Raw genomic sequence first — 15,327 nt, 5'->3', positions numbered from 1 at the left:
CCAATACTTGAAGCATCAAGGTGTAGTTGCAGCTGGCCAGCCGCTGCAGCTATGCGTTTCCCAACCGTTCACGACGGGTCTACTGCAACCTTACAGCGCTCCCGTCCAATATCCGGTTATGCAGACTCCTTTCCCGACGAAACAGCCAAAGCCAGTTGCTGTTCCTAATGGCTTCTTTGGAAATTTCCATAAATAGTCTTTTCCTGTTTTTGGTTTCATACCTTTATTCTTTGCCTCTCCAACCCAATAAGGGTTTTTAAAAAGATGCGTTCTGTGTTCTTTGATCGATTTTGGCTATTACTGGTTTTTGATCCATTGGTTTGTCGAGTTGGATTGGGTTAAAAACTGTGTAGAATGTGAATTATATCATTCTTTGAGTGGTGAGCTTAATAAATGGCATTTCATTGAAAAAAAAAAAAAAAAAAGGGATTATGTTTGAACAAAGAAAACTTTTTTGCTTGTCACATTTTTAGTTTTGGTTTTCTAATTTATGAAGCAAACCACAAATGTTTTCACTTATTACTCACCTAGCACAACTGTTAAACCGGACATCATAAACAAACCGAGACACTGAGCTGAATTCAGTACCACATTACAACAAAGGAAACCTCACCACTATGAGTCATGAAGTAGCAACCTTTAATATTTAACAAAGCTTATAGTTAATATTCTTATTTAATTGTTGCCTTCATTCAACATATTTTCATTTTATTGTTATATATATCTGCTATATTTCCTTATTACAATTTTTTTTTTCTGTGGAACTTTTCTTTTTAAATAAACGCATCACTATCGTATTTAGAACTTCTTATGTACTACTGGTAAGTTGTTGTTGTTGTAGTAATAAGTATTATCCCAAAAATTTATTAAAAATTCATAGTAGTAAATATCAATGAGTAATTGACGCCTAATCGCTTATGATGAAGCTTCATTAACTTTAATGCAGTTGCCTTCGGACCTCTGGGGTAGACTTGCTTTGGTATAGACTTGCTCTGGTGTATGCAATTAAGAACTGTACATACATATATTCTTATGATACAGAAAATCAAAGACTGTTGTTACACCTGATATTCGCTGTGACACTGCCGTATAAAATAATAAGGATTACATATTTTTAAGATAATATAAAAGACTTTCAATAGTTGAACCAGATGATCGGATATTGACACATGCAATGAGTGAGTGTTTCAGAAGGATCACCTTTGACCAAATAAAGTTTTTTACTTATTACATTTTTAGTTTTGGTTTTCTAGTTTCTATGTTCGAAAATGGGATGTTATCTAAGAAAGAAAAAGTAAAAGAAAACACTCTATATGTGTTAATAATAATAATCAGGGTTCAGAGATATTACACATTAATTTTTTTTTTTTTTTAACACGACTTAATTTCATTAAACTCTAATGTTTTTGGGTACAACCGTACAACTAGAGAGAATCAAACATCCTCTTTAATTATAATCATAAACTACATAAGCAAACGAAGCTAAAATAGATATGTCTTCATGAGAAGATGACAGTAAATTCAAAGCAAAGCTTGAATGCGTCGATAAGAGCTTCACGACAAAGCCGGAGAGCTGAAAGTTAGTCAGAAGTGACGTTGAGACCCAGTTTTCACCAACCAGATAAACCGAAGTAGTCTCGCTTGCATCTTCAGGCCCCGTACAGACCGCTACATAAGATAACAAGACGGTGTAAAAGCTGAAACACTTACCCGATGTAGAAGCCGAGAAGTCTTCTTCTTTCATAGAAAGGAGGTATGGGAATGAAATCGAACATGGAACATGACTTGGTGAACCCACCAATAATTTCTTCATGAAGTAGATATATGGCAATGCGTACAAATCACAGATGTCGGTGAACCCACCAAAAATCTTTACAAATCTAGTTAAACAGTTTAATACCATACATGATATAATCGTGTCTCTCACCACGACTCTGTTTTTTAGTTGACTAGTAAAAAATCTGACATTTACCATAAGTTTAGTGGGCCAAGCCCAAAAGAAAGGTAAATGAGACCCAATGTCAGCTGAAAGACCCAAGATGCACTCGTAACCTAGGCTGAACTTGCCGCCGCCGTTGAAGGAGCTATCACCAAGACTGCTTTGTCGACGGCCAACCAAGCTACAGAGGAGACTAAACGCAGGCATCATCATCGTGGGAAACGAGAGGGATAAGAAGCTTCTGAAACTCTTCAGATCAAGCTAAGGGCTGCTTCCAGATCTGGTGTTGGATGGAGTAAGGGGCGCCTCAAACGGTGGATGAAAGAGCTCGTCGGTTCCCGGAGACAGGAAGAGACGGCTTCTTTGAGAATATGGAGTCCTCACCGGAATTTGAACAGAGGAAGCGCTGGCGCCCAAGGATGTACGACAGTCACCCGTAAAGAAAACGTCGGGGCTTTTACCCGAAAAACATTGAACAGCAGCAGCGGAGAAAACTTCCAGACTCAACGCTGATGAAGACCAACCAGAGGGCAAGTGAGGCCGATAGAGGTGGTTCTATGAATCTTCTTATCTGTCTCCGTCGCATAGAGCTTCAGATCTTCCCTCCACCGCATAATAACAGCTTTATGAACGGTGACACACAGAGTAAAAAGTATGAAAAGAACATAGCTATGAAGAGGAGGCATAGGTGAACCGGTAACTGTGAGTCCCGGCGCCGGCGAGAAACGCCTTGACCGGCACCAGAAAAGGAAGTCATAATGGGTGTCTCGATTACTGTGTCCGGGAGCGTCTCACTTTTTTCAGTGATTTTGTGATCCTACTATTACACATTAATTAATATAATAAATTTGTTATCGTACACAGATTAAGAACTCTACCACTCTGGGTTATATTGTGAGTTTAACAAACCCGAAGCCCATTAGAAGATTCTCCTCCAAACCGTCACCGTCTCGCTTTCTCATCTTCAACCAGCTCACAGCTGCTAAACCGGTAATCACATACAAACCGAGAGATTAAGCTGAACCGAAGACCACATCACAACAGAGGAAATAACCATTTAGCCACTATGAGCCCTCAAGGGGCATAGCTTAAAATCATAAGTGCCGAAACACTCACATATATATGACCTTATCTCGCTTGATAATCAAATCAACTAAACATTTGGATGATAATTTTATAACTTATCAATAGCTTAGTTTAAACCATGCAACCATCTGGATGACTTTAACCAAGTCACTAGCTGATAACATGGAATAGCTGAGAAATGGAATCCTCTTGAATCCAATATCCGAAAGTTGAAAAATGGAATGCACAATATCAATAAGTAAAATAAAGAGGGGTTAACCTTTCTTTGAAAAGCAATACTATTACTAGGATTAATAATAAATTTAATAATGAAACCATATTTCGACAACCAGTGATGTTTGCCAAAACGATGACACAGAAGTCCTAATAAATTAGAAAAGATAAGTTCAAAACACCAAATCAACCACATGAAAAAAATAACCTAAATGCCTTCATCTAGCTCCTATGCGGAGCTGGGAGGAATCCAAAACATGCGACCTGATGGTGGAGGAGAACCAGAGAGATATGAGATGGTGCGAGTTGCGAGATCGCATATACCAAAACCGGAACCATGGCCGCCAAAGTAGACCGAATTAGGGTTAAGACCAGGGTAGTCCTTGGCAGAGAGACAAAAAGCTTCATTGTCACCCAAGAAAATGCAGAGATCGCCAATATCATCAGTGTGAGGACCAAGACCTTGCTCTTCGTCTTGCCTAAAGACCATGATCTTGTGTGTCTTCTTGCAAAGGCCTTCCTTGTTGTTGTCGTAACTCGTGTCTCCCCACGGCGCAGCTTCACCTTTGTCTGTAAATCTTTCCACAAACCTGACAACGACATTCGACATATGAGAATCTCAAATTTTGGTAGCCATAGACAATTTAATAATAATATTTTACACCAAAAATTTAATAATAGTTTATATAATATTATTTTTATAAATTTAGAGATCTATATTATATATGTGTAATTTAAAAAAAAAAGAATTTAGGGTTTAAAAACAATTTAATAATAATTTATATAGTATTATTTTCATAAATTGAGGCATTTATATAGAAAATGTAAGGGTTAGAACCGGCTCTTAGTGTAAGAATGAAAAGATTACCAACAAACAATGAAGGATTGGCCCGAAGATGACTGGACTAGTTGCTGTTGGATCTTGAAACGTGAGAGACACGTTTCATTCTCATGCTCTGGCATCTCCTCTCAGGGCCGGCCCTGGGCCAAGCCCAATGAAACATTCGTCTTGGGCCCCCAAAAATTTTGAATTTTTTTATATGTAAATAGGCCCCCAATTTGTAAAAAAAAATTTTTTAGGCCCCCAAATTTTTGAAACATTTACTAAATGGTCTTGGGCCTCCAAACTCTCAGGGCCGGTCCTGTCTCCTCTAGAAAGTTAGTGAAGGGAAACCTCTTGTAGCCACAAACCGGAGTGAGTAAACCGGGATTTGATGGTGGTGTGAAATCGGTTGGACCGGTGTAGTCAGGGTTGCAGTTGTTCAAGTAGAATCTCTCGTCTCTCTCCGAGTAAATGACAGTAGAAGAGTGGAAAGATGGGCAAGGCACGTCTACGCGAGTCCACTCCGAGTCTCCGAGTCGACAAAGGCTCACTCGAGAGCCGTAGAACTTGACGGCGACTACACAACAGTCAGAGGAGGAGACGGAGACATTGACAAGATGTTCGAACTTGTCTCTGGTTAGTGGAGGTAAGGTTATGGTTTTCTTCAAGGGGTTGATGATGTTGGAAAGATGGACGGTTGAGTCATTCTTGTTCATCGAAGCTAACCATCCTCTTGATGAGCCTATCCACTTAGATTCATTGAGCTCTTTTGATAGAGTCTGGTTTTCGATCTTTACTTGCTTTTGGGTTTTTGGATCGTAGAGGTTAAAGTCGACGAGTTTACCGCCGCAGGGAGACTCTCCGACGACGTCGCTGCCGAGGAGGAGGTAAGGTGGTGTCACCGTCGAGAAATTGGACCGCCGGGAAGAGAGGCTCCGGGTTGGGAATGATGAAGGATTCTTGGAGACTCGGCTGAAAAGCTGAGACATTGTTCAAGAACCCTAAGTTGCTTTTTTTTTTGGAGAGAAGAGAATCGAAGAAAATAATAGAGAAAAAGACAAAAATAGCACTAAATCAAGTTTTTGTTCTCAAACTAGCACTCAAGATCAAAAGTCACAAAAATAGCACTTAATGTTTTATCAAAAGTTACAAACTTAGGGTTTAGAGTCAAAAGGTAGGGTTTAGGATTTAGGGTTTAGGGTTTAGGGTTTAGAGTTTAGGGTTTAGGGTTTAGGGTTTAGGGTTTAGGGTTTAGGGTTTAGTGTTTAGGGTTTAGGGTTTAGGGTTTAGAGCTGAGAAATGAGGTTTTGGGGATAAGATTTCAAATTTTGAAAAATTAAAAAATTAAAATTTTCAAAGGATAAACTTAGAAAGATGCTATTTTGGTCATTTTAGTTTTGGATTGCTATTTTTGTGATATAAACTTAGAAATGTGCTATTTTGGAGATTTGCCCAAAATAATATTAAAACCCTACTCACCAAACTCTGCTCTGTCTTTAGAGCTCGCATTGATTGGAAATGCATGAAAATGTAAAGTTTCTATATTTGGAAATAGCTTCTGAAGAAAACTCAGAAAAACCCACCTATATTTCTATGTTATTTCTAAATAGACCCCCACTACTTGTAAATGGCCGGTTGGCCCCTATACTTTAAAAATCAAACTCAGATTGCCAAAGTTTAGGAGATGAAGATATTTGTGGATAAGTTAATGTAAAAGTCAGTGTTCATGGAGACTCAGATTGCCAAGGTTATAGGAAGATAAGAAAGTGAGTTACTTGATGCCTTTAAACCAGTGTTGGTCTTACCACATGAAAAGGCTCTCACAATCTCTGCTGTTGTTTTTCATCTCACACTACAAAATAATTTATTGCTATAGTTTAAAAAAAAAAATCTGCAATGAAACTTTGATTCGCTCTCTTATTGGTCAAAAGTTTTCTGTAATCAAAGTTAAAAATTTACTCTGTAACTTCTCCCTTCTATATTATAAACGAAATCCGCATATCAAGTACTATTATAACTTTTTTTGGTCGAAATGTTAAATAGTACCACTATAATTTCAAATAACTCTTTCTTCATAGTTTGCCTCTTCATGTTTTCCATCACAGTCAAATACTCACTTCTGATATGACCTGATCCAGGGTAAGCACTCTAGTCCAAGTCTGCATCTTTGGGTGGAATACCTATGTGTGATTAGTTTGTGGATCAACATTATATGGAAAATGCTTAGCAAGCCACCAAAATGTTTTATGTTTATGCTATTGGTTCATTAGATGATATATGTTAGCAAACGACCAAAATGCTTAATGCGCATATCTTTTGAGAACATTTTTTTTTATTATGAGTAAACTGTGTCATGGTCTGGCCTTGTTACATTTATTCATTGCCTTCCACCTTAGAGTTAATAACAAGATCTTCTGAGAATTACATGCTCGAGACTCTTTTCTTAGCTCTGTAAGCTGTTCTGAATCAAAGATTTAAGATAAGAAAGTTGATGAATCTATTCTATTAATGTTGATAAGCTTTAATTTATCTAGAAGGTTTGATTGTGACATCTTTTTATGTATCTAGAGCGGAGAAGAAAAGCAACCCAGTAGAACCTCTATAAATTAAATACTCGATAAATTAATAATTTCTATAAATTAATAAATTTCATTGGTCCTAACTTGGACCGGTGTAAAATATGACACAAATCGATAAAATAATAATATTTTTAAAATTCTCATGTAAATATAGTCTCATTAAAATCATAAATTAATAATCTATCTCTATACTTATTCTATATAAGTACAGACTAAACATTATGTTGGTGATTTTATATTTATAATGAAAATATTTCTATTTTTTTAATATTTTAATATATTTTAATAATATTATATCGAAAACCACCTAACAATTATATGAAACATAAAAATATACATCAAATAAGATAATAAAATAATATGAAAGTCAAATTTCTAAAATTTAAATAATTTATATACGTTAAAAAATCAAATATTTTCTTAATTTATTAATAAAAAAATTTAAAAATAGAAAAAAATCTGAATTTTTTTTTTTGTAAATTAATATCTCTATAAATTAATAAAATTTTAAAGTCCAACATTATTAATTTATAGAGGTTCTACGTGATAAGTCAAAGATGTGAATATCTTATCCTCAAGTGTCAAGCAAGAACCAACGACCATAGCATATATAATTCTGCACAACTGTAACAAATTGAAAAATAAATGTGCACATCTTACCAATTCCAAAAGACTTTTCTTTTTCTTCTTCTTCTTCTTACATTAAACAAACAAAACCCTTAAAACAAAGACAATGACATTGAAAGTGACCTACCAAATCCTTCTTTTATTTAAAGAAAGTACACTTATTACGAATATGTCAAAAATAAAAAACTACAGTCCGAATTGGAACAACAAGAGGCTGAGCTGAATCTCCTTTCTCACCATCTTCACTTACCCGGGCGTGTGGTCCGACCAATCTGAAGAAGTTAAGTGCAAGAAGAGCCAAAAAAAAAAGTCAACCAAATCCTGATAAATATTTTTTGGAACGATTATGTTTGGTGCTTTGTATGGACGAACAAGGTAAGACTTGAATAAAGGACTCTCTGATTTGAATACTTCAACTTCTTTACAGAGTCCTATGCAATATGACTGTGTCCCCACTAACTGCTAAAAAAGTCGTCTCCTCCATCATCATCAGCACAACAAATTTACCTTTAGTGGGTTCCAACTTCTCCCATGAAACAGAGGACCAAGTGTTTCCTTGAAGTCGTTTGCTAGATCAGAGAATTGGTAATCAGAGTGAGACAAAACCAGCCTTGAACAAATGGTATGTCGGTAAGAACTCTTTTTCAATCTTGTCTTGTTTCCTTTTGCACCTTCAAAAATCATTATTTTCTTGAATCATATCAATTTCTCAAACCAATCAAATCTCTCACCCTTTTCCTTATCTGTGCAATATAATCTCAGACCCAAGAAGATATAACTACAAATGATACATTGATTGGATCGTTGTTGGGGTCCATTTCCGAAGTAATCAGATCTTTGGAGCTCTTAAAATCAGAAACAGGGTGCTTCCTTGAATGTGCATGCTACTTTTATCGAGTCTCAGTGGTGCTAATGGAGATACAGACAGGAGAGAGTTCCATCACATGTCCAACGGATGTGATTGAATCACTATCCGAGAGTATAGAAGCAGCCAAGTACCTCCTCGAGATAACTCAAGAAAGCAACGGACCAGAATCAACCACTGATCTGACAAGCATTGAGGCAGGCTTTCAAGGCGTTGTGAAGCAGATTGGTGAAACTCTGCAGTCCATACCTGAAGCGATAATCGACGAGGAAGAATACATAGGAGTGGTTGTCCAGTCTCTTTCAAATGAGATGCAGAATGCTAACATTGGAGATGGTAGTAAGAGTGAGATTTTACAGAATATTCAGCAGAAAATTTCTGAGAGGCGGACACAGGAGGAGTTGGTGTCAGAGGAGCAAATAGAGACAGATCTCTATCCTAGTGATCCTGAAGTTTCCTATGCAAGTTACCTGAGTGAATCACAACCAGATATCCCAAGCCAGAGCACATACGTTAGCAGCCAGAGAAAGTATGGGGATCTGAGTGAATCACAAATGAGCGAGATACCAGATATACCAAGCCAGAGCACAATTGTTAGCAGCAGCCAGAGAAAGTATGGAACTCAGAGTGAATCACAATCACAAATGAGCGAGATAGTTGATATCCCTAGCCAGAGCACATATGTTAGCAGCATCCAGAGAAAGTATGGAACTCAGAGTGAATCACAATCACAAATGAGCGAGATACCAGATATCTCAATCCGGAGCACGAACGTTAGCAGCAGGCAGAGAAAGTACGGAACTCTTAGCGAATCCTTGTCAATGTTACCACAGGTGACACAGTTCATGGAGCCACCATACCAAGCATTCATCTGCCCGTTGACCAAAGAAGTAATGGAAGATCCAGTCACCACTGAAACAGGAGTAACCTGCGAAAGACAAGCAGTGACAGAGTGGTTTGACAAATTTGGAGACTCGGACGAGATTAGCTGTCCGGTCACAGGGCAAAAGTTGACAACCGGATTAAGTCCCAATCTTGTCTTGAAAACCATCATTGGAGAATGGAAAGTGCGAAACGAGGCAGCAAGAATCAAGGTGGCTCACGCAGCTTTATCCTTAGGCGGTTCAGAAAGCATGGTTATCGATGCATTAAGGGATCTGCAAATGACCTGTGAAGGGAAAGAGTACAACAAGTTAAAAGTCCGTGAAGCTGGGATCATTCAGTTGCTTGACAGATACCTATCGTACAGAAGTAAAGATGTGAGGTATGAACTGCTACAATTGTTAAAGACACTAGCAGATGAAGACACTGATGAAGGAAAGGTTCGACCTCTTTCATTTACACTACTTAAAGTTGCATTTTAGACACAGCTAGTTCCTGTTTCAATGTTTTTTTTTATATCTCAAAGTTATCTTACAGGAAATGATTGTGAATACGTTAGCTATGTCATGCGTGATCAAATTTTTGGGAAGCAGTCACCAGACTGTAAGACATGCAGCACTAGCCTTACTGCTTGAGCTTTCGAAATCTCAACATGCATGTAAGAAGATTGGGAATGCTACAGGGGCAATATTGATGCTAGTTACCTCAAAGTACAACGAAGAGTCGGATGCCTTTGCGTCTGAAACAGCAGACCAAATCTTAAAAAATCTAGAGAAGTTCCCTCACAATATCAAGCAAATGGCAGAGAGTGGGCTCTTAGAACCTCTTCTCATTCATCTAGCCGAAGGTAATTCCTAACTTATACAAGCATAAACCTGCAGTGAAATGATCAACAATAATGATGCATCAGTTTATGTTGGAACTATATATTTGGACTTCATCTAAACATAAGGCTTGTTAATGCAGGGAGTGAAGAGACGCAGGTGGTAATGGCTGCATACCTTGTAGAAATTGATATTGGACATGAGAAGAAGATTAATGTAGCTGAGAAGGCTTGCCCTGCGCTCCTCAGGCTGGTGCAAAGTGAAAACATCGAGGCTAGAAGAGCCGCTTTCAAAGCTCTTGCTCATATCTCATTGTATCACCCCAACAAGCAAATACTGGTAGAAGTAGGCATCATCAAGATCATGGTTGAAGAGATTTTCACCAAGCGGATGTTCAGTGATCTGATGAACTCCAGGAACGAAGCTGCTACAATACTTGCAAACATACTAGAATCTGGGGTGGAGCATGAGACATTTGAGGTGAATACCACAGGCCACACGCTAGGCTCGGATTACTTTGTATACAACATCATCCAAATGCTCAAAAACTCAAGCCCAGATGATCTAAATATTGATTTGATCAGGATTCTTCTATCCTTGTCTAAATCACCCAGAGCAATGGCAACTATTGTCTCGGTGATCAAAGAAACCGATGCAAGCTTTGCCATGATAGAACTCATCAACAATCCTCATGAAGAATTGGGGGTTGGAGCCTTGAAGCTTCTCATTGCACTTACACCCTTCATCGGTCATACGCTATCGGAGAGACTATGTAAAACGAGAGGCCAGCCAGAGAATCTTATCCAGTGCCCAGCAGAAGCAAATCTGATAACGGAGAAACATGCTGTTTCAGCCAAGTTACTTGCTAAACTGCCTCACCAAAATCTGACTCTTAACCTAGCACTTGTCAACGAGAGCATAGTGTCTGAAATCCTGCATGCAATCCATCTGATTCAGAGAAGTGGAACGCGAACAAGCAGGTACGCAACTGATTTCCTCGAAGGTCTCGTTGGCATCTTAGTGAGATTCACAACTACACTGTATGAGCCTCAAATGATGTACCTAGCCAAAAACCATGATTTGACATCAGTGTTTGCTGATTTATTGATGAAAACATCAAGCGATGAAGTTCAAAGGTTATCAGCGACTGGATTAGAAAATCTATCATCTACAACTATGAATTTATCAAGGGCACCACAAGTTAGGAACACGAAGTTCATGGGATCATTGAGTATGCCTAGGTCCTTCTCACTACGTTCATCTAAAAAGAAGCAAGTAGAGACATGCGCAATCCACAGAGGGGTATGTTCTGCAAAAGCCACGTTTTGCTTGGTTGAAGCAAATGCAGTCACAAAGCTGCTAGCATGTTTGCAGAGTGATAAAACGGAGGTAGTGGAGTCAGCACTATCAGCTATATGCACGCTATTGGATGACAAAGTTGATGTGGAGCAGAGTTTAAACATGCTGAGTGGAATGAATGCAGTAGAACTCATTATAAATGCGGTCAAAGAACACAAGAAAGAGTCTCTACTGCAAAAAGCGTTTTGGATGATTGACAAGTTCTTAATTAGAGGTGGACAAAGGTATGCATTTGGCATATCACAAGATAGGATGCTGTCAGGTATGTTGGTTAGCGCCTTTCATCGTGGAGATGGTAACACAAGGCAGATGGCAGAAAATATCTTGAGGCGTTTGGACAAGATGCCAAGTTTCTCTGTCTATATGACAGAAAGAGTGACATCTGAAACCCCGTAGGGCCTGACTATTATGATTTATTCCTCTCTTTGTACTCAGTGTATATATTTTTCAGTTTGAAAGTGATTTTACGTTGTTGTCACACACCAATAACGGAGATTTTTAACTTGACATCCTCGTGACAGCCAGATTGTCAATTTATATATATGCATAGGTCTCACCTCTTTTTTCCTGTTGTGAACCCTCTTGGGCCATAGTCTGCGACGAAAGTAAGAAAAGGGTTCAAAGTTTGTCTATTGTCAAACCAAAACATGCTCACCAATGAGCATTTGATAAGAGGAAGAAGTGCTTCCTTAAGCTTCAACAATTTGCTAAGAAAGTTACCTTTTATCTCTTTTCCCTTCAACATTGGATGCCTCGAGTGGCTAAAAGCTCTGTCACATTAATTTCCACAGAAATCAGTAGACTATATAATGCAAGCTTTTTATATGGTTCTGTCTTTGCTAGAATAAAAAAATCAAAATAAAATGATAACATATATCATTTGTAGTCGAATAAATAAAATGATCGAAAAATGTTATTAAGTTGTCAAGCATCTTAGGAAATTCAATTTGATTATCTAAATCCAACGTTAAGTAGAAAAAAATCTTTAGCAAGCCCTTGACCACTAGGTACTACATCATCTATAGTTTCTCTGGTAGCCAAAACGGATTCTTGTATCGCCATCATAAATCCAGCTAGGTCTTACCATCTATGCTCTCCATCTTTTTCAATCTTGTAGCTGAACTATATATGGATGCGCCTTGTTGTAATCTCTTGGCCAATTCACTCAACTGGAGCTCCGTGCAGTTAACTGATCAGCTTTAGAATCCTGCTGACATTGTATCAGCATCAATAAAATGAGAAGTCTAGGATCAGAAACCGAGAGCATAGTGTAAGCAAAGTGAGAAAGTCTTACTTGTTCCTCTTCTATCTGTTAAAGTCTTCAGGTAGGTGATGGAGCGGCTCCTATTCCAAGCATTCGAGCTTGCAGAACAACTGAAACTTCCCTACTCTGTTCTGATTTTGTCAGATTCGCAGTGAGGAATCATCATGCCTACCAGAAGTCTCCGCATGAGCAAGTTCCATCTTTAAAACGGTGAAACCTAACAGCATCTCTAACAATTATCTCTCTACCAGTGACTCTGGAGATATGTTTAGTGGCAATATGGCAATCCACACACACTCTAAGGTTTTTCCCTACTCTGATAGGTAGGCCAGAGGGTACAAATATTAACCCAAAAGCAATGGCGAGTCTTTCACTGTGATAGTTCAGCATCTTTGTTTTAACTGCTTCCTCAACATCATGCTGAACAAAACTAGTATCAGGCTTATAACCATCTTCTATGATTTTTTGGTTCAGTTCCTCGAGCTTAGCGTATATCTGATCTAAGTATGGACTTGACTCGTCATCCGCTGAGAAACTGTGCAGTTTCCCTTTCCACTTGATCCAGCTCTGTCCTGGTTCTTTTCTCACATTCTTCTCTCTCATCTCTCGCCTCAACTGCGCCACACAATCCCATTTCCCTTTAGAAGCATATATGCTTAATAGTAAGGTATAGCCAGCAGGATGGTGAGGGTCTAGTTCTATGAGTGATTCAGCCGCCCGTTTACCTATTTCCAAGTTACCTTTGTTTCTACATGCACTGAGTAAAGTAATCCAACCAATCGCATCTGGGGGAGAAGGCATCCCATTAATGAAACTCATGGCTTCCTCTAACCTTCCAGATCGGCTGAAGAGATCGATCATGCAAGAATAGTGACCATTACTCGGTACTATTCCATATTCATTTGTCATTAACTCGAAATATCTCTGTCCTTTCTCCACTAGCCCTGCTCTACTACAAGCTGAGATAACACCTGTCAATGTCACTCCATCAGGTTTTAGTCCATGTTGTACCATTCTGTCAAACAAATCAATAGCCTCGATGGCTCTTCCAAATTGAGCATACGCGGAAACCATCGCGGTCCAAGAGACTTCATCCCTGAAACTCATCTCGTTGAACAGCTTAGTGGAATCATCGATGTTCCCACATTTTCCATACAGAGTCACCAGCGAGTTTGAAACGATGACGTAATGTGCAAAGCCAGACACTACAGCTTTTCCATGAAACTGGGAGCCTTCTTCTAAGCTAGATATCTTGGCACACGCGCTGATCGCTTGTCCCAGAGTATAATGATCCGGTTCAACTCCACTTCTTTGCATTTCCAAAAACATTTTAACAGCTTCTTCAGCACGACCGCTCTGGCCATAACCCACAACCATCGCTGTCCAAGACACAACATTCTTCTGCCTCATCCCATCAAAAACCGTCTTTGCGTAGTCTATACACTTACACTTGCAGTACATGTCAACGAGAGCACTCCCTACGTATATGTTATCCTGAAAATTGGTCCTGATCACACAAGCATGAATCTTTTTCCCTTCCTCTATCGCTCCTAATGCCCCACAAGCAGGTAGCACACTCCCAAACGTAAACTGATCCATCGCCAACCCTTCCATCTTCATCCCTCTGAAAAACTCTATAGCCTCCTTCTCCAGTCCGTTTTGAGAAAGCCCTTTGATCATAGCTGTCCAAGAGACTGAATCTTTCTCCATCCCTTGAAACAGCTTCTTAGCATCTTCGACCATTCCACTCGCAAGCAACCCTCCCATCAGCGAATTGTACATAACCGTGTTTCTATCCTCTAAACCGTAGAAAACCGTCTTTGCATCAGAGATGCAACCAACTTTAGCATACATATCCATCAACGCGCTCCCGACTAAAAGATAAGACTCAAACCCACGTTTCACAACCTGCACGTGAACTTGCTTCCCCAAACCAACACGCCCATTGTCGGAACAAAGTTTCAGCATTGTCATCACACTAACCCTCGTCAAAAAATCACCAGACCCATCTTTCATCATCGTGTTATAAGCCTTGACGGCTTCACCCACAAGCCCACTCAGGGAGTAGCCGGAGATTAGCAAGTTCCAGGAGACACCATCACGATCTGGAAGCCTCTTGAAGGTATGTTCCATCTCTGAGAGATGATGCCCGGATTGAGAATAGGCCATGAGGAGACTGTTCCAGGAGTAGAGGTTTGGTTGGGGAATTCCGTCGAACACTCGGCGAGCATAAGTTGAGTTTCTGATTTTCGCATACGCGTGGATAATTTTGTTATGTAGGATTGTCTCTGGATAGAGAAGGGTTTTGATGATGTGTCCGTGGATGGTTTTCAAGTGGCGGCTTTGGTTTCTAGTTCCGAACTCAAGGCATTGCTTTATCTGAGCAGAGTAGTAGTTCGACGCCATTGTCTGTCCTGCTCACTTTATTGGACGTTTTAAAGTTTAAACTGGCCACGCTAAATAAAATTAAGTATATTTTCATGGTACTTTTTGATGGTACTAAAAATTGAAAATAATAACTTGTTTTTTTTTTGTTATATCGTATTTTTATATGGAAAATTGTATTTTAAATCATCAAAAAAATTTAAACTCAGGTGTTCAAACACTGACATTATAAACCATAGTTTTATTAACACATGATGACCAAAAAATGATAAAATTAATATATGACAAATTATATTAAATAGGTAAATTGACCTATTTTATTTTTAAATAGTTTCGTTTAAATAAATTATCATTCATCATAGTAAGCTATATAATATTTTGGTACAAAAATAAATTTGTTAACATAGGTTAAACTTTTATATCTACAACTATATATTATCTTTTTTTTTAACTCTCAACAATACATTGTTTAAAAATGTTT

At 38.6% G+C, this 15,327-nt stretch overlaps 3 protein-coding genes across 6 annotated transcripts; 1 reads left to right on the top strand and 2 right to left on the bottom strand.

Moving 5' to 3' along the window:
- Positions 1-234: 234 nt before the first annotated feature.
- LOC106403501 lies at positions 235-5,101 on the bottom strand. The gene is made up of 3 exons (XM_013844324.3): positions 4,367-5,101; positions 4,107-4,201; positions 235-3,828 (listed from the first exon to the last, which is right to left on the bottom strand). The coding sequence occupies exons 1-3, from the start codon at positions 5,048-5,050 to the stop codon at positions 3,468-3,470; spliced, it is 1,140 nt and encodes a 379-aa protein (XP_013699778.1). The 5' UTR covers positions 5,051-5,101; the 3' UTR covers positions 235-3,467.
- Positions 5,102-6,705: 1,604 nt separating this feature from the next.
- On the top strand, positions 6,706-11,766 carry LOC106402669 (putative U-box domain-containing protein 42). 2 transcript variants are annotated; one of them, XM_013843448.3, is made up of 4 exons: positions 6,706-7,897; positions 8,030-9,454; positions 9,552-9,861; positions 9,981-11,766. In XM_013843448.3, the coding sequence occupies exons 1-4, from the start codon at positions 7,892-7,894 to the stop codon at positions 11,591-11,593; spliced, it is 3,354 nt and encodes a 1,117-aa protein (XP_013698902.2). In that variant the 5' UTR covers positions 6,706-7,891; the 3' UTR covers positions 11,594-11,766. The 2 variants fall into 2 exon arrangements, with proteins under 2 accessions (XP_013698902.2, XP_013698903.2); XM_013843449.3 differs by having other exon boundaries at positions 6,708-7,889.
- Positions 11,765-14,929, bottom strand: LOC106402670 (putative pentatricopeptide repeat-containing protein At1g68930). 3 transcript variants are annotated; one of them, XM_022705046.2, is made up of 4 exons: positions 12,492-14,929; positions 12,282-12,407; positions 11,918-11,967; positions 11,765-11,791 (listed from the first exon to the last, which is right to left on the bottom strand). In XM_022705046.2, exon 1 carries the CDS (start codon positions 14,865-14,867, stop codon positions 12,630-12,632), a length of 2,238 nt encoding a protein of 745 aa, XP_022560767.2. In that variant the 5' UTR covers positions 14,868-14,929; the 3' UTR covers positions 11,765-11,791; positions 11,918-11,967; positions 12,282-12,407; positions 12,492-12,629. The 3 variants fall into 3 exon arrangements, with proteins under 3 accessions (XP_022560767.2, XP_048617196.1, XP_022560766.2); XM_048761239.1 differs by having other exon boundaries at positions 12,282-12,404; XM_022705045.2 differs by lacking the exons at positions 11,765-11,791; positions 11,918-11,967 and having other exon boundaries at positions 12,051-12,404.
- Positions 14,930-15,327: the final 398 nt, after the last annotated feature.

Source organism: Brassica napus, chromosome C6 (genome assembly GCF_020379485.1).
Source record: "Brassica napus cultivar Da-Ae chromosome C6, Da-Ae, whole genome shotgun sequence".
Taxonomy (NCBI): domain Eukaryota; kingdom Viridiplantae; phylum Streptophyta; class Magnoliopsida; order Brassicales; family Brassicaceae; genus Brassica; species Brassica napus.
Note: the sequence above shows the minus strand (reverse complement) of the source record. Positions and strands in the feature narration are given on the sequence as shown.